Source organism: Caloenas nicobarica, chromosome 7, assembly GCF_036013445.1.
Source record: "Caloenas nicobarica isolate bCalNic1 chromosome 7, bCalNic1.hap1, whole genome shotgun sequence".
NCBI lineage: Eukaryota > Metazoa > Chordata > Aves > Columbiformes > Columbidae > Caloenas > Caloenas nicobarica.
The window spans coordinates 3,349,344-3,367,489 of record NC_088251.1 but is presented as its reverse complement, the minus strand read 5'-3'; the positions used below and the strand labels follow the sequence as shown (position 1 = coordinate 3,367,489).

Here is an 18,146-nt window from a genome sequence, read left to right as displayed (position 1 = left end):
CAGAGGACAGTGTAAGGATTGCGCAGCTCTTTAAGTACATCTATTTGACACGTGTTGCGCAGGGTTTGGCAGGAAGGAGGGCCAAACTCAACTTGCAGCTGCAAACATGGCTCACGTGGCTCCGGTCAGAAGGTAAATCCAGCCATTTGTTCATTTTCAAATAAAACCCAAAGTTTCCAGCATGCCCCCTGCAACCACACCAAAACACATGGGCACAGAAACAGTTTGGGCTGTAATGCAAAGGACGCTCTATAGCACCAACCAAAAGTCAGAGCAGAAACCCTTCCATCCATATGGCTCTACCAACACAGCAGGGAGCAGAGCAGCCAGCCGATCAGGTCACGTTATGGATTATGGTATATAACTCCTGAAGCCACCAGCCCACCTGCCTCCAGATTCAGCTGCCTGGGGTGGAGGGGCATTTCCTCAAGGAAACATCACTCTGTTACAGGCATCAAGATCTTCTTCAACTTAATTATACAACTAGTCCATGTAATGCTTCCTGTCCCGTCCTGATTTCCCTGGATAACTATACTTTTTCAGAGCTGAAGGCAACTAGCAGGCAATGCCAACCGAACGTGCCAGTCAGAACCTTCGCTTACCAAGAAGCACGACAAAAGCTGGCGGCACCCTGCGAGCAGCGCTGAATTTGAACTGCAGCATCACGGCGCCTTTGATAAAAAGCAAAGAGACGTGGAGATTGATTTTGCTAAAAAGCATTTGCTGGCTGTTTGGATCGCTTGCTGCTACCGAGCTTTTAGGCAGATGGTTGTCACAGACACAATGGAAACTTGCTGAATGCTTTATTAGCCCATATGCAAGAGACGGTCTGAGAATTCAAGAAGGTAAATGCCTGCAGCAAGCTGGCTTTATATGGGATGTTAGGAGTTCACAAGAGCTGATGATGTGCCATTAAAAATATATATGCTGTTGACAGAATTAATATTTTAAGAGTCTTCACATAAAAAGAGGGTCCAGCATTTAATGACTGTTTGCCGGAGCACAACATCCACGTAAGCACGAAACAATCAAGGAATACAAAAGTTTGTGAAAAGAGGTTTTGCATGAGCAAATTAAATGGCTACAAATAACTCAGACACCATTTAAAAAGTCTGTTAATGTGCTCCTTCAGTAACTTCTACAATTTGAGAATTTTTTTAATTGCTTACGTGAAATCCAAGTGTCTTAATGCTTAATGATACTATTTTGCTTGTTCTGCATCCTTGCTTACAATTTGCAGTTGGGAAGATCGTGGAATTCTGCCCACCCCACACAGAAAATAACCATCTCCATGGATTCACCTGGCAGTCTTCGCAGCAAAGTCCATGTGCACACACTGCTCCTGGTTTCAAAGTACAGGTAGTTGCATTACAGCACCGGTTTGTACATTCCTAGATGGAGGATAAATTCAGAGCAGACAACTTTCAGTCACAGTGAGCTGTAAACCAAGAGGCTGCCCATAGCTCTGCCAAGAAAAGCTAGACATGAAATAATGAATTATGCATGAAATTCTACAACTTGATCCAAACAGTCTTGTCTGTCCTTAGATTCAGCAAGTGCAATAATTGTAGTAAAAGCAGAGAAGCCATCGAGGAAGGCTGGTTTATTCTAGCTATGGATCTAATCCCAAATATCCCAAACAACTCAAGTATGCTGATACCAACTCTGATACCACAGTACGGTGTTTTATTTCCACAAAAATCAGTGGAATGATTCCATTGCCTCCAGGACCTGTGTTGCAGCTACTGAACATCAAACTACAACTCTCTATTTTGTGACAGTTGCACACTAGACCTCTGTATCGCATGGAGACTGGCGGCTGCCACAAAGCAGATGATGACACCATTCCATGTAATCTCTTATCGGGGTATGCCAGTAATAGAGCTTTGAGAAATGAAATGAGTATGAATTGCATTCTTGCTAACTGATATATCCCAATTTCACACTTACGGATTAGATGGTGGCATGTGCGGGTTTTTGCAAACTTCATTCTCAGTAGGATCAGCTACTAAAGAAGTTGCAGAAAATAATGGATTTGTTTTTCCAAGATTATGCTCTCAAGCTGCAAGTTAAATCAGCTGTGCTGGAATCTCAGCTCTCTAACAAAAATAGCAGCAGATAAAATTGCTCTTCAGCTGTGTTAAGTCAGTTTGACTTAACAAGGGATCACCAACAATATAGAGAACACAGGAAAAGTGTGTTACGATGATGTCCGCAGCCTCTTCTTACTTTATTGGCTTTTGTAAAGCTTTCCAACTGGAAGACAGGGCTACCACTGCACTCACAAATAAAGAGCAAAACGATTCGCAGCACTTCACTGTGTTCTTAGATAATATCTGCCTAAATATACCAACCTAACTGTGCTGCTCTGGAGCAGGGGAACAACTTCCTGCACCTATTTCTGATCGTGCCGGAAGGCAGCAGGCTGCGTAAATATTTCTGTGCAGCTGCTGTAGTTAAGAAGTAACATTCTGCTGTACAGAATCACATTTTATAAATTCACCTCAATAGCAATGTGAGAAAAGCAGGGTGGAGGAAAGCAACATCAGTCCAATTCAGGTACTTCTGAACCAGTCGGCTCCTATAGCCCATCATGTGGCCCTGCACAGCCAGCAATGGAGAGCAATCGGCATTCCACGGGCTCGTCGGGATAAAGACACGGCTCTTTGAATGATACTACTGCAGCCTTTGACATTTCCAATTACTCACACGCTTATTACTCATTGTAGGGAATAGGTTTGGTAAACAGTTTTTGTGCCTGGGCTATTAAATTGTCAGGAATGGTTTTAACATAAACAGGCGAGCAAACAGAAAAGGCTCACAAGGCTGGAGGCTGCCACCCAAAACCACTGCTGTGTTGTAGTTTATTATTATTAGTAACACAAGAGCAATGATGGCAGTTGGGTTTCTTGGTGTGGGTCTCCTGGGCTCATCAGAGCACCTCAGCAATTCCAGCACCACCTACATGGTGTCAGATATTGTAGACAGGACATTTTTGCAGCCTCTCTTTTCCATGCACACAAGACAGACCACATTGCGTCAGCCATAACCCTTCCAGCCTCGTGTCCTCCTGACAGCAACCAGCAGAAAATGCTTCAGGTCAAGAATATGAACACACGCAGATGACACCTTCCTGGTCTCCTGGCTCACCTTTGGCTCCACGGGCACTTTTAGCATCTGTAACATTCAGTGGAAAGGAACTCACAAGTCAGATCCAGTGTGGGGAGCAGCTCCTTCTGCTGGTCTGAAACCTGCCATTTTCTAACTGCATTTGCACAGTTCTTGTCAGGGGGCAATCGCTCCCTACTCAATCTTCCCATTTCGCTCAAGGCTTTATGGCATTTTCCTTCCTCTTCTTCTTTTCCAGCCAGAGACCCTCCAAAACTTTAAACCACCTTATTGCTTTTCTTTCAACCTTTTTCATTCTGCTTTATTCTTCCTGAGATCAGGGAGGGGTAGGAAAAAACGGCATATGCATTTTCTGAGGCAGCACGTTGCAGATTTATAGAGACCTACCAATGCTTTGTTTTGTTTTCCTTTTTCTTCCCTAGTAATTTCTAACAGCCTATTTACCTTTTAGACCACTCTTGAGCACTGAGCTGACATTTTCATGAGACTATTTATTGCAATACGAAGTCTCATTCCTCTATGGTCAGAGTCAGCTTGAGTCCATCATCTTCTACATGATATTTGGAATGTGCATCACTCCGCACTAAATCCCATTTGTCATCTTAATGCCCAGTCCAGCTGTCTCAGAAGGTTCCTCCGCAGTTTCACAGCCAGCGTTCCTCTCTACCATCCTAACTCATATCATCAGCAAATTCAGGACTATTCCTCTTCCCAGGCTGTTTATGAATATGCTGAATTGTGTAGTCCCCAGGACACATCTCATGGATACATCACAGCAGATCTCCTTCCACTCCATAAACCGACTGATTTATACCTGGTTGTATTTCCTACCTTTTATAACCCAATTTTTGCCCATGCAATATTCTCTCATCCTACAGCTGCTTAGTCTCCTAAAGAGGCTTTAGTGAAAGGTTTTGGTCTACAGCCTCTCTGAACTCCTCACAGGCTGCAAGAACAGCATAATCTCTTTCCATCCACTTGTTAAGTCCTTCAGAGCACTGTGACAGGTTTGTAACACAAGATTTCCTGGCACAAAAGCTGCGTTGACTCATCCCTCACATGTCACAGCTGTTGAGGAACTAGATCTTAACTACATTTGGAAGTAATAGGTCTGACTTCTGATTTAGTTTTGTGATTCCTCTTGCAGCCCCTTATAAAATCACACATTTGTCACCTTTCAGTTCTCAGGGACAAAGGCTATTCTTTTTTTCCCTTCTTCTATCTTGCCATCTTTTTCCTTCTTCTATTTTTTCCATATCGAGGTGTGCTACAGCCACGACCCTCCATCCTTATGACCCCATTGCTATCCCACTGCTAAGGAATGTCAGTGAGGACAGACATCAACACAAGGCTAATATCTTACCTAAAGGAGAAATATCCCTACCAGCCACCTACATCTACATATTGACTGATATTTAATTCTGATCACTGATAAAATACAACTAGGATATGTTATTGTACAGCTTTCCATGCCACAAAACACTGCAACACTACTGACAAAACTCAGCTGGTATAAATGACTGGGCAGTCAATTATTAACTAATCTAACGGGTTTTCTGGTACCACTTAGATTATAGCAGTAATTCCAAACTAATGTAATTGGGCCCAAGCTGTGGTTTTCCAATGCAACTAAAAAGGAGAGTCACAGAAAGAAGAGCCAAATGAAGTCAGTGCTTGCTGACAGTAAAGTGGCTTTGACTTGAAAAGGTATCGCTAACATTCAAAAGTGAAAATGAGAAAGATAAGTGGGTTAGAAAGACATTTGCAAGCTGCTTGCACTCTATTGACTTTAAACAAGATAAGAATGCTTCCTCCAACTTTGTTACCCTGAAGAATGAGTGAACTGCCAGGAAATCCTTACGGCTTGTGTAAATCCAATCCGCTATACGGACAGGATACAGCAAGAACTTGCTGTTTGAACTGCCCTAGTCTATTTTGTCCGTAGAACCGTATTTATCACAGGAAACAAATCCCTCATCTGCTGATATATTTAATTCAGCTTATTTTAGAGACGTTCAATCCAGCCAATGAGCCCAGGAAGCCAAAGGGATAAGGATGTCGGATCTGACATGATTTGACCCTGTCTCCTGATCTGAGCAGTTCTCTGACACATTCACTGAAGCAAACGGAACCATCTTTGAGGCAGCAGCAATCTTTTTGGGAGGCAGAACAGGCTGTTTCTGTTAGCAAGGTAATTGGCTAGCAGCAAAGAAAAATCTCATGGTGAAGGAGGGAAAGGTCTTGTACCTAAAAACTGAAGCTGGCTGCAATGAAAAAATACCCACGCAATATTAATATTTATATAACTATTTATATTAATATCTGAGTGGCTTCTGATACATGCTAACAAACCCTCAATTAATTCATGGTAATTGCAGAAATTTGAGCAAAGTTAAGGAATTTGAGTTTAGCTTATTAGCTAGTACTTAAAGGAATTTCTGTTGTTGGGAAGATGAGTTAGTCACAATTAGTCTGTTGGAGCAGTCATGAGAATTTGTTCTCTAATGGTGAATCGAACACATTCTTAAGCAAAACCCAGCCTGAACTTCAGCAACTCAAATGCAATTTAAGCAGAAACTCCCCATAAATCTCAGGACTCTGAGGTTTAAGCCGTTAAGACAGAAGCAATGGAGAGTTTTGTTTTACACCAAATCGCGTTAAACGTGTCAAAGCAATTCTGATTCGTCTTTACTGTTAAAAACGTGCCGACAGGAGGTGAGCAGTAATTCCTTACATCAGGCTCCCCGCAGTCGCACTCCTCGCCGTCCTCCACGTAGCCGTTCCCACACTTCTGTCCACCGAAGGACTCCTTGACTTCAGGCAGGTTAAAGAGACACATTCCCACCCCTTTCTCCAGGCTGTTCTCCAGGTCCTTTCTGCTGCAGCTGCTGAACACCATGGGGAATGGATAGCTAAGAGAAAAGTAAACAGGGACAAAAACAAGAGGTGGTGTTATCAGATGAGAACATCTCTCTCCTGTCATGCTGGTGACCTTTTAGCACATCTGTGCACAAACAAGAAGATGGTGTTCATTTTTTTAACCCTTTAACATAGGATTGAGAAATAGCCATTTCACCGTGAAACTGTGCCAAAACCATTTAATAATTTCTGACCATGAGTAAGGGATTTCCATCATTTTCACTTAAATTTGTGGCTGCTGTTAAGGATTTTGAAGCGTTCACATTTGGAATTCTTTCCTTCTCTTTTGCATGTGTAGTTACAGCGCAAACTTTGATCATGAGCCTAAAGAAATACCGGGCGAGCAAGGAGGATTCCCGCATTTACAGGACTGCAAAACATCCTAATCCTTCTTGGAAAATTCAGCCCCAAATGGCAAATTCATTCCTCTTGCTGTGCAGAATGGCAAACTTCCTGCTCTTTTCAGGAAAAATAATACAGAAAAACACCGAGTAACTTGATGAGTCTGCTTCTGCAATTCATCATTGAGCTTGAGAAGTGCATGATTAAAGCAAATTCTTATTTTAAATCAGGATGACTGTAAAGACGCTACTGAAAACACCAGTATTTTGCATTCACACTGCTGAGAGCAGGATTCGGCCCCGCTGTGCAGGCACATGGCGACTGTTGAGTTCTTTTGGCAAACACATGGACAATGCTATTGAAATTATCCAAGGCAGTACAAATATCACCAGATAATTTGTGGTTTTCTGTTGAGGACTTAATTCCATTTTCACTAATGAACATTTGCGGTTGGATTCGCAGATCTGAGACAAAGTGGCAGCTGGATGTGGCCATCAAAGCACGTCCTAGAGCCTGCTGTGCCCTCTCTGCACTGAGACAGGCACACAGTTGACGTTCAATCTGGATCGCGATGAAATCGTAAAATAGCTTCTCCCCTAAGACTTGGTACTTTTGTCACTGCTGCTCCATGGTCCAGCAGTAATTCAACACTATGGCAGCACAGGGAGCCAACCTGATCACGACCAGACTTTATTCCCTAAATGTTTTGTATCACTCCCACATTATTGGGGCACCATCTTTACAGACAAGAATAGATGGAAGTTCTGCACCGCTGAACTTCAGACTTCCATTAATCTCCTGTTGTTTCTAACATCCTGAAATGAAAAGCTTGCTTTGTGAATGGTGATGCCTATAGGTATCAGAAAGGGATCAATTCTCTTAAAAAAAGAAATGTTTGACAATTACAGATGCCATAGAGCTTCCTCTGCTGCCATAAAGTTGATTAGGATCTTCTAGAAAGGTTATAGGTACCTAACACAACAGAATTTACTTTGTGACCATTTAAAATTACCTCTTTTACAGATTACTTTGCAATAAAACAGCCAGCTCATCGGAAAAGAACATAAACATGACTCTGAAGAAGAAAATAATTTTCATGTATCACTATAGGGCTTGTCTACTTAAATTAGATAGTTCTGTGATTCACTGACATATGACTTCAGAAAGTTAATAGACATCTCCACTTTAAAAACGAATATGTGGAAAATATCAATGTTCAGGCAAAATGATAAGAGTCTAAGATAAAACAAGAAATTTCAGAACAGCACGAGGCAGGAGTCGGGCTGCTCCAGCTCTGGGCCACAAGGGAAAACGAGGAAGGTACGTGGAGTAACGGAACAGAAAATAAGGCCACTTGGGAAACCTCCTCCTGACCATTTTACACTGAGCAATGGAGATGTTCTTAACAGGACACTACAAACTCCTGTCCTGCTCTTAGTCTGACCAGAAAATCAACTGCACAAGATCCTGTGTACGTGACTATGAACAAGTAGATGGATGTTCACTACTATCAGCCACCAGAAACATGCCAAGAAACCCGGATGCATTCGACTGATAAATCCTGCCAAAATATATGAGTGCTCGATCAGACATGATCCTCATATCAAAGTGTGAATAAATGAATAGTGCGTCATCCAGGCAAGATCCTTCACTTCAGGGATAGATTTACTTTGATATCAACCGAGATGAACACAGGGAGACATACATACCTTATGGAGACTGAAATCAGTTCAGGAACACAAATAATGCATTTTTCCCTGTGCCGTATGTCTTGGCCGCACACAGACCATGAGAACAGCTCGCCAGTCAAAACTATCAATATTTTAAGGCTGTTCCTTTTTATCCACGAATGCTCAGCGTCATTTGCATGAATGGGAGATGTGTCTGTCCATTACCAGGAGAACAGAATCCGCACTCTGTACCGGTGAAGTAATGTCATTGTTAATGAATGAGGTTTCTGTTTTCCCCCAAAGGAACTTCAAGCTGTTTCCTATTTTGTACTAAGAGATCCATTCATCTTCTGGCTTTTCCTGCTTCTGACGCTGATTTCCTCAGCTGACATCAGTGCAGCACATGTCATTAGATGAAATTTTCTGAAAACACTTGTTCTGTAGCAAGTATGCCCAAAATAAAGCAACACAAACCCAGAGACAGACCCAACAAGTGGAAACAGAGAGCACCTGAAGGGTAACCACATCGTGCAAGAGAAAATCCCACATCAATTGATGCCAGTTCACTGGAAACATAATGGATGTTTAATACCATGATATTCTGACACACAACCATTCTTCATTTTTTTTGACCAAAAAACAATCCCATGTAATAGTCACCGCGTTTGATCACTGTGATTTTAGGCTACGTTTTGGCTGTCTTTGCAATTTTAAAGCTGTTTCATCAGAAGCATGAAATCCCTGGCAGATGGGAAGGGACGCTATACATATCAGACGTTTAAGTGAATCTGGAGCTTGTGAAAAATGACAAAGTAACAGTCACATGAAAGAAACTTGTCCTCTGAACAAATGTAGCAAGTTTCCTCCTACTATCCTGTTATGAGGCTTCAGACTCACCTGGAAGGACAACCTTTGGGTGGGAAAAGGTCGTGGGGTCTTCACAGCAAAGTCAGCCCTTGACCTGTCTCCAAGATTTCAATAATAGGCTAAATAGGGATATTTGTGCTTTTAGTAGTAGCTCAGCCACTTATCCTATTGGAAAAACTCTCAGCTACCAGCTCATTTAAGCCACTGGAGAACCAGATAAAAAATTTATTAGCAATCAGCATATTCCATTATCCTTCACTCACGACATTTTCTTTTACAGATCCTTATTTTTCTACAATTGGGAAGAGAAAGGATACTTTGGTCCAACCTAATTCCTACTAGAAGATGCTGAATAGCCCACACATTTTCTACACTGTTTGAATCTGTAGATTTAATACACAATGGATCATTGTGTCAAACCGTTCTGGCCGTGGGTACAACTCCACAGAACTCAAATCGTGCCCAGCACTCCATCAGTCTCTTCACTGGGTTTACAGCAAGGAAAATAATTTCAGAGTCTGTCTACCCCTCTTGAATCCACAGCATTCCTCAGTGTCTCCTTGGTGCTTAAAAGACGCACTTAATCTCAAGCAATGAATATCCCAGTTCCCAGTAAAAATAGCTTTGACTGTTCCTGCAAATGAGAGTTCACAGCAGTAAAAGGATGCCTGGTAACTGATTCCTTTAGTAACAGAGTCTGGTCTTGTCCAATTCATTTATATTTCAAGCACTCAAGCCATTCAAATGCCAGTTTCCTCTGTGTAGTTTTGCATTTAGCCTGTATTAGATGGCTCCTTTCATTAACTAAGCGAAGTAGCATCATCACCGTGTCAAGTCCCTTTTAAGAACAGAGAATTCTTTGTACAAGCACCACGTTGCCCATTATTGCCTTTTTTTTTTGCAAGAACTATAAAAGTTCATCTCTGTTTCAGAGGCATTCCGGCTCCTAACGGGCTGAAAAGCACGAGAACAAGGACAGAAAAAGAGAGAGTCACTGTCTCAGGAAATTACAGTCTTTAGAGATGAGACAGCCAAAGCAGTCAGGAGAAACAGAGTGGCTGCTGATGGATGGAGGGGACCACAGCAGACCAGGAATGTCCTCGCACAGATCCTGCGCTCAGGCTCATGTGCTGCATTTGCAATTGCTGCCTGACCTGTTCCTCCCACTGGAAAATGCTCCTGGCTGCGCATCTTTGCTCCATTCCAAACCAAATTCCATTCCCCTGCATTGCAGCAATACCTTGGGAAAGCCACCTGAACTGAAACTGCCTTGGTTCCTCCAGACGTCTAGATGTATACCTACAACTTTAAGCGTCTAAACAACAGTACCTTGGATCTACCTCCTCCGTGTTCCTCCACCATAAACCACATCTTGCTGTTTCTCAAGAAGCATTACTGAAGCGGTAACACCATCAGTGCTTCTGGCAATTCTCTGTATATCACACAAGAGGATAAACTGCAGGTTTATCTTGAAAACTAACATTTGATTATGATGATTATCGCTATCCAGTCTCAGAATTTTTTCATATTCAAGAACCGTAGGACTTTTATGAAGTAAATGCTTTCGTCTCTCCAAAATGTTACATATACGCACATTCATTATATGTACATATGCATGATATATCTAGTGATATGCTTCATTTATTCTAGTTCATATCACAACCTGATTATTCAGCATTATGGCAATGTTTATACAGAGCCTTTTACCAAAAGGCCCTGAAGTATTTTACAATTATTCACTCAATTAAAATGCACAACAGCCCCAAAGAGCTCTATTAAGTACCACCAAGCCTTCCTCCCTGAGGTAATATGATAATTGGAGATTATATTAATTTTAAAAGGACATTTTGATTTTCCAGAGCATACTTACTGTAACAACCACTGACTAGCTGATTTCCAAAGCTGCAGAAAACTGGGACCTAGTTTTGTCCAGAATGCTTGAAAAAAATCAAGCCTGCAAGGCCGTATCTGGAAACAGCTCCAACATCAGCAGCGCCTTTTAAGAGCACGAAGGTGCTCAAAGACAAGAAATTTCACTGGTTGAGCACCTGAATTTCCACCACCTTGTCAGAGCTGAACACTGCAGTGTCTCTTTGTGTCTGTCCCGACCCTAGGATCCTTTGCCATTCACACATATGAACTCTTGATTTTTGGGTGCCCAAGGGCTCACAAGAAGAGCAGCTCAGATCGGTTTTTTTTGGAGGCAGAAGATGGGAGCTTGAGCTCCCCCTTGTTCAGACACTACAGAATTACTTATGCACAAATGTGTAGGTTTTCTGTTGCAAATCCCCAGCCTTACATAGGAATCTAAAAATAGGGGGTTTTAACTTTAAAAAAAATTGAGACAGGATTGCTTGTGGTAATTCAGGTGTAAGTGACTTTTCCATGGAAGTGGCAGAGAGAGTAACAAAAGAATAAACCTCTAGAAGGTAGAAGCTTAAGCAACATGGATGTTTCTAGATCCAGTGAGGTGTTGATTTCAAGGAACTGACAGATTTCCAGCTTTCTCTAACTCCTGATCATTCTTTCCCACTAAAATCATCTCCCCTGGTTTTAACCTTCTAGACATTATTACTGCTCTCCATCTCTTGAAAACAACTTTTGATGGTCTTCTAAGAGAGATGAGCCTACTAGAATAAAACTGAATTTGCTATTAGATGACATTTTTGACACTTCAGCTATTCTGTACAGCATGTTTGTTAATAAATTAGTAAGCATAAAGAACCTCAGAGACTTAGGTATTAAGCAGGAGGTAAAATCGAGTTTTCTTTGATATTGAAATAGGTGTTCAAATACTACAGATCCCTTCGTGTATAAAGTTCTGTCGTTACACATCATTTCATACACCTCATGTTTTAATAGCAATTGTTTAAAATTAGACAGATGCCATCATACGGAAGGGCTTTTTCATCTATTATTTAAACAATGCCTTCATTTGTAACTACTTTTGAGGGAGAAAGACACAAATGCAGTTTTAAAGTAGGTCCCACGAGCACAATAGAGCAAAGGGAGACCCTAAAGGTGGCAGCAAATCCTCTCCCACCCAAAGCTGGGAAGAGGGGGTGACCTGGAGGTCCCTTTGTACAGGACAGCAGAACTGATGGGTCACACCTTTTTAGCTAAAAATGCAGGGTGTTTTTATATATATTAAAAAAGTATTGAAAAAGGAAGCTTGCTTCAAAAGGCACTAGATATCTGTCAACTCACACTTATTTTTCTAGCCTATTTTTCATTCCCTTGCTCCTCTTTTATAGTTTTAATCCCTAGAGCATCAATAAAGTAGAGCATGGAATTGGGCCATGTAGTTTTACATGACATCAAAGCTCTTGCTGTCTGAGTTCATGGTCAGTGAATTTAAAAACAAGCCTAGATTTCTCCTACAGCTTTTCTCACATTCACTACATGGTAGTTTTTACACTTCCAATAAATAACTGTGAATATGTCACACTAGTGGTTAATTTAATTGATGTGTAGTGGCAATGGCTTGTTGTGCTACAATGAAATTTCCGGGGTTATTGAAAAGAAAGACTTTCCAAGTGAATGTTTAAACTCCACACACAAATGCTTTAAGTTCATTTTAATTTGGCCCTGGGGATGCTGCAGATTCCCAAAATGCATTCAAATAATCTCAGCTCAGGTGCCTGGGTTGGGTTGTCACAGCCTCAGCTCAGACTTGACCTCTCCCATTGAACTGAAGGTGAAAATTTAACTACCTGGACAACTCAAAAAGGCAGATTTATAATACTGACTGTGGGACTTCAGGGCAGAAAGCAGCGATGAAACAAACAACTGGATGTTTCAGAAAAATACTTTCTGTCTGCAAAGGACCAACATTTAATGGCTTTATACAATATATACTGTCATGGCTTGATATTTCTGCAGTCACAAAACTGCCAAATAAAACATTATTAGCAGTTACTTTGACAAATATATGGTCAGAGAAGTTTTTTCTTGTTGAGAGGCCTGTTGTGACTTTCCTTTCTGTGATCTGGGGGTGAAGCAATACTAAACCGATTTATCAATCCTGACAGAATTCTGACTATATGCTGGAGTTATCTGCATTGCAAAAGCTCTACGGGAATTGAACTCAGACAACTGTTCTTCCTGTTGGAAACCAGACAGCCAGGGAAAGTAGCTATAATCAGCCTGAATTCGCCTCTGGCTCATCTCTTGCTCTGTTTCCTTTTAGACCGCTACCTCATTAATAAAAATTCGCTGGATTGCTGAGAGTTCAGGTTTCACAATCTACTGCTTAGAATTTGAGGTTAATCCAGTGCTGACTACAGTAAAAGTTAAAAAGCAACAAAGAGCAGAGGGAGGGCCGCAAAGGCCACGTCGGGCCTGCTCCCAGGCTGAAGAACCGGGGCAGCAGGCGGACCCAGCGCTGGCCGGCAGCCAAGGAAACTGTACATAAGAAGGACAGAAGAATGCCCTGGGTTTCAATTTGTTGCACAAACCAACATCCTCAGCACACGACAAGCAAATAAAGAAGAACGGTCCATCCTGTTGCTCAAAATACCTTACTGAAGATCAGCGTTCTATTGATTTCTGGTTAGATAAAAAGCACTGTACGACCTGGCTTGAAATGCTGGGGCAGTGCTACATCGTGATGACACTTTGTTTATTTCCCAACATGACCTTACATCAACTTTTTGTTTTAGGCAGTTACATTCTGATTTTCTCCCTTGAAAAACTTTGGAATTATTTTTCAAATGGGTCGTGAGCAGATGAGGTGGAAAAAAAAAAGTAATCTGACTTTGGGAACTCAGTTTTGAGAGAATCACTTTACAGAGAGCATGTTTGGCTGATGGAGAAGAACAAAATCGTTTTTCAAAAACCAAAGCAAACCAAAGCAAACCAAACAAAAAAGAAATTCAAACACAAATTGTAATAGGGAAAAATCAACCCATGGCATTTATTTATGGACACTTCCCCCTTCCAGCAGTACAAGCTCCTGTCCTGCCTGTGTGTATGCTGAACACAACCCCTGATATACTGCGCCCTGAAGAACAGAAGAATCATGCACAGTCATTCTCCTGGCCGCAGAACCATAGAATCATTTTGGTTGGAAAAGATCCTCAAGATCATCAAGTCCAACCATTCCCCCAGCCCTGGCACTGCCCCATGTCCCTGAGAACCTCATCTCCATCTGTCCAACCCTTCCAGGGATGGTGACTCCACCACTGCCCTAGGCAGCCTGTTCCAATGCCCCACAGCCCTTTCCAAGAAGAAATTGTTCCTCATATCCAACGTAAACCTCCCCCGGCGCACCTTTTTTATTTGCTACCTTGTCTTTCAGTCCTAGGGAGCTATTCCCCCAAGTTCTTTACTATTTGTTTTCAGGATAAATAGTAATGCTTCTTTCAGCATGAATTTAAGAAATTACAAGTGGTTGTTTTCAAAAAAGTCTTAATTCTAGACCCAGTGAAAATGGAAGAGGAGTGTCAGCATCACCAGCCTGATTTAAAGACCCGCCGTACTGTGGGTCCTTGGCCTCAGCAGATGGGTTTGGGCGAGGATGAGCCCGTACGGCAGGTGAGCGGATCCGAGAACATCAAGTCAAGGGAAGAGAACTCTGAGGAGGACTAAACCCCACGTGGAGGAACCCAGGCCAGGGACAAGAGATTTGGGAAAGAGCCCTTTGGCCGAGGCAGGTGAAGAAGCTGCGGTAGCAGTAAGAGGATGAAGCTTATGGAAACGCCACTCAGCGAGACGTGGGTGCAGGAGAAAAAACGTGTGAGCCCTGCAAAAAGCTGGAAATAATATATACCCTGGGGACAGGCTCATATTGATTTCACTTAACATCTGTACTACCCGGTCTCTTAATAAATCGGGACTTCCAGGCAGGAGTACCTGACTTGCAAGAAGCATGGCTCAATTGTTTTTTCTTTTAGAAGATGCAAAGGAAAGATAAGTGAAGCATAACAGTGCCAGAAACCAGACTGCATTCCCCCAGCGTTTCCACCTTCCCTTCTTCTGCTACAAGATAAGCACTGAGGAAAAAAAAGCAGTTTATCCCATATCTCCTAAATCACCTCAGCAAATGGAAGTGGAATTCCTTCAGGAAAAATCATAAACAACAATGAATCGCTTTTCTAGCTCTCCTTTTCTTTTTCATATAGCTTGAACAAAGAAAATGAACTAATTAGCAGCAGCATTGCACGTAATCACTATTTCAAACCATGAGAAAAGAATGGATCTGGCCATGATCTGAGAGTTAGGGATTTTTAAGCAAGCAAATTAAAGCTTTCACTCATAGGAATGAAAAGCTTCTGAGAAATTTAAAGGAATCCACAGGTATTCTGATGAAATCCTGGCCTTACTGAAGTCCACAGGAGCTTTCCTATCAACTTTGAGGGAGCCCGGATTTCACATCTAATGCTGCTCAGCTGCCAGGAGAACATCAATGACCAAGATGAACGCAATTTCCAGGCTGTGTTAGAAGAAGCTAGAAAGGCTCCCTAGGACACCAAAGTTATTTCACCTTTTAATTTTCAGTCATTTTACACTAAAATAGGTGGTTGCTTATCTTCATCTCACCACTGGGGCTGTGCCATTCAATCTTTAAAAGCTGAAATGGAGCCTACCTGCATTTCTGCTGCAAGAATCCTACAGTAAATGTGTCTGCGGCTTTCCAACAGGCTTTGACATCAGAAAAAAATAAACAAAAAAGAATGACTTTGGAGGAAACAATTGTTGGGGTAAAATGGACATCTTCCCCCCCTCTGAATTTTAAACATTTTGCACATCTTCCTCAGGCACACAACACTCTGTGATTCCCATGACAACTGTGGCAAACGCAGCTGTAGGCATCGTTTAATTACAGTGATTCAGCCTTCCAAGTCAACATCAATTCCTTAACGTGCTCCAGGGCGTACAACACATGTTCAAAAAGCAGCATTCATGTGACCTTAAGAATATGCCCTTTAAGGTATGTTTCCATTTATACTCCGGGAATTTGGAATTCATTAACACCAATTAAAACTGGACATTGTGTGCTGAATTCTCCGTGCACTGCACTACAGATTTACCCCTGCAGGTTGAAAAGTTTTTTTGGTGAAACAGAAAAGCTAAGATAAAGGGAAATGCCCTTATATGATTTGTTCTCATGGGTTATGGCAATAACATCACTGTGGGAGAAAGATGTCCCTTAAGGAGCTATATTTTCTATGGATATTACACTGACAAGACAAAATGCAACTGAGCTCTCACATACCAGCATCCAAGCCAGTAAAACTGTACCCATTCTGGATACACCACATGGTACAAAACATGACTTGTCTTTAAGTATCTGCTATAAATAATCAGACCAGAAGTAAAATGTGTTTTCATTTGAGGAGTAACCTCTCTCCTTGTCAGCTTCACTTACAGAAAACGTGCGCTGGAAATCTGTACGAGTTCTCCTCTAGAATTTACCAAAAAAGCCAAATATTTTCACTTCTAACAGCACATCTACTGAAATGTAAAAGACTAAACCAAAACAAAAAGCAATTAATTTTTTTCTAAAGACTTGTCCTGTAGCTCTGTGTGCTAATTGTTAACCGTGACCCGCTCCTATAAAGGACTGGAAACGTGCAACCTATTTCTACCAACGCTACTAATTGTTCAATGCAGATCTAATTTGCCAAAACAATTAAATATATCTGTAATGTATGGCAATTATTAACAAAAAGGAACGCCAAATGAGCTGCAGACATGGGGCTACTTGGAGTGAAGTGAAAGACTGACATAAATCTACTCTGTAATCTCGTCGTGGCTGTTTCCTACTAAAGGAAGGACCAGAATGCAATGTGCTAAATTACTGGGGCACAGGGATGTGTTGCTTAAGTTTTTTTCAAAAAAGCAGTTGCACTGCTGGCACAACAGACCGAGCTCTGTCACAAGCAATTTATTACATCAGTATATCAACTTTATTAAAAAAAGAAAAGACAACAAAGAAGTCTGTCTTTGTGTAGAGCTCAGCTCAGACTGGCCTGGAAACATAAACAGCTTTAGAGTTTAATTAGAAACTGTTTACATCTTAAAGATAATTTCATTTTCTTCAAATTGTAACAGAGGTAATTCCAGATAGTTCTGCTGACTCCACAGTATAATGTCTCCAAGCTGCCAGACTGAGAAATGCAAAGTGAGGTCTGCACAACTGAAAACAAACTGAGAGGGGTCACAAAATACTGTGCTAACTAATAATAGTTTGATTATCTAATGCTTAACAGCTCTGCAGCTACAAGATGCTGCAAGATGCCTAGAAAAAGAGAACCAGTCAGTAAATTGAAGTGCCCTTTCCCACACTGTATTTCTGATTTCTGTCCCATTTCTAGCATGACCTTTTGCCCTTTTTTTTTTTCTTTTTTAGCTTTTTAAAATTATGTATTTATTCTTTTACCTTGTGAATTGTTGGAATAAGTGGTGTTCACTTCACTTCGAACCGGCAGCAAAGCCAAGATGCTGTGTTCATGGCATACCTGACTGTCTCTGAAGTGCTGGCAATCTCTGGAGGGTGTGTTTTCATAGCCCGGTTCTGTAGGCTCCAGTTCAGAGTTTGAATAACCAAAATCAAGGTGACCTTATACCCTGCTTCCTTCACATAATTTTCCAAAAAAGAAGAAATGTGACTGAAACTAATACTTAATACAGCGAATGCCATGTATGATTAATACTTTCCTAACTTGTCCTTAATAGTTTTCAACTATGTTTTTTTTAACCACACGTTTGTAATGTAGTTAAGTATTTCTTTTTGCATGGCAGTTTAAGAACAAAAATCAAACAAATGCAGATGACAAAATAACAAGGCTCCCCACAAATGCCTTTGAGAGTCAACCCTACTGAGCAATACTGTTCTCCAGAAGACATCAGGCACCCATCTATCAAGCAAATATATATTTATGCATTATAAAATCAGCATTACTGTTACCAGCTGCCTTTTGATGTTCAGTCCTAAATCTCGTTAATAGTAACGGGCGATACACGAGGGAAGAACAGACCTTCAGCACCATCAAAGGACATCAGTTGTGTAACGCACTGTAACCGCAGGCTGCTGTTCCCCCAGACGCTGCCCTTGCTGGTGGAGATGAAGCTGCTGAGCATCTCCTCACCCTGACCCCATCCTGCTGTCCACACTTAGCCCAGTTCCATCGGGAAAACTGCCAGGCCAATCACTAAATCAAGCCAATTAGTCCACATTCTTCTGCCCCCATGAGCCTTGTTTTTAACTTGGATGAT

The 18,146-nt window shown here is 41.6% G+C and overlaps 1 protein-coding gene across 1 annotated transcript in view; it reads right to left on the bottom strand.

Moving 5' to 3' along the window:
* The window catches only part of ADAM12 (ADAM metallopeptidase domain 12), a 178,020-nt gene that overhangs the window by 24,497 nt on the left and 135,377 nt on the right, over positions 1-18,146 (bottom strand). Inside the window, exons 12-13 of the mRNA XM_065638798.1 lie at positions 5,864-6,041; positions 1,302-1,391 (exon numbers count right to left, since the gene is read on the bottom strand). Of these exons, the coding sequence (XP_065494870.1) occupies positions 1,302-1,391; positions 5,864-6,041 (268 nt within the window). The remainder of the gene's footprint in view (positions 1-1,301; positions 1,392-5,863; positions 6,042-18,146) is intronic.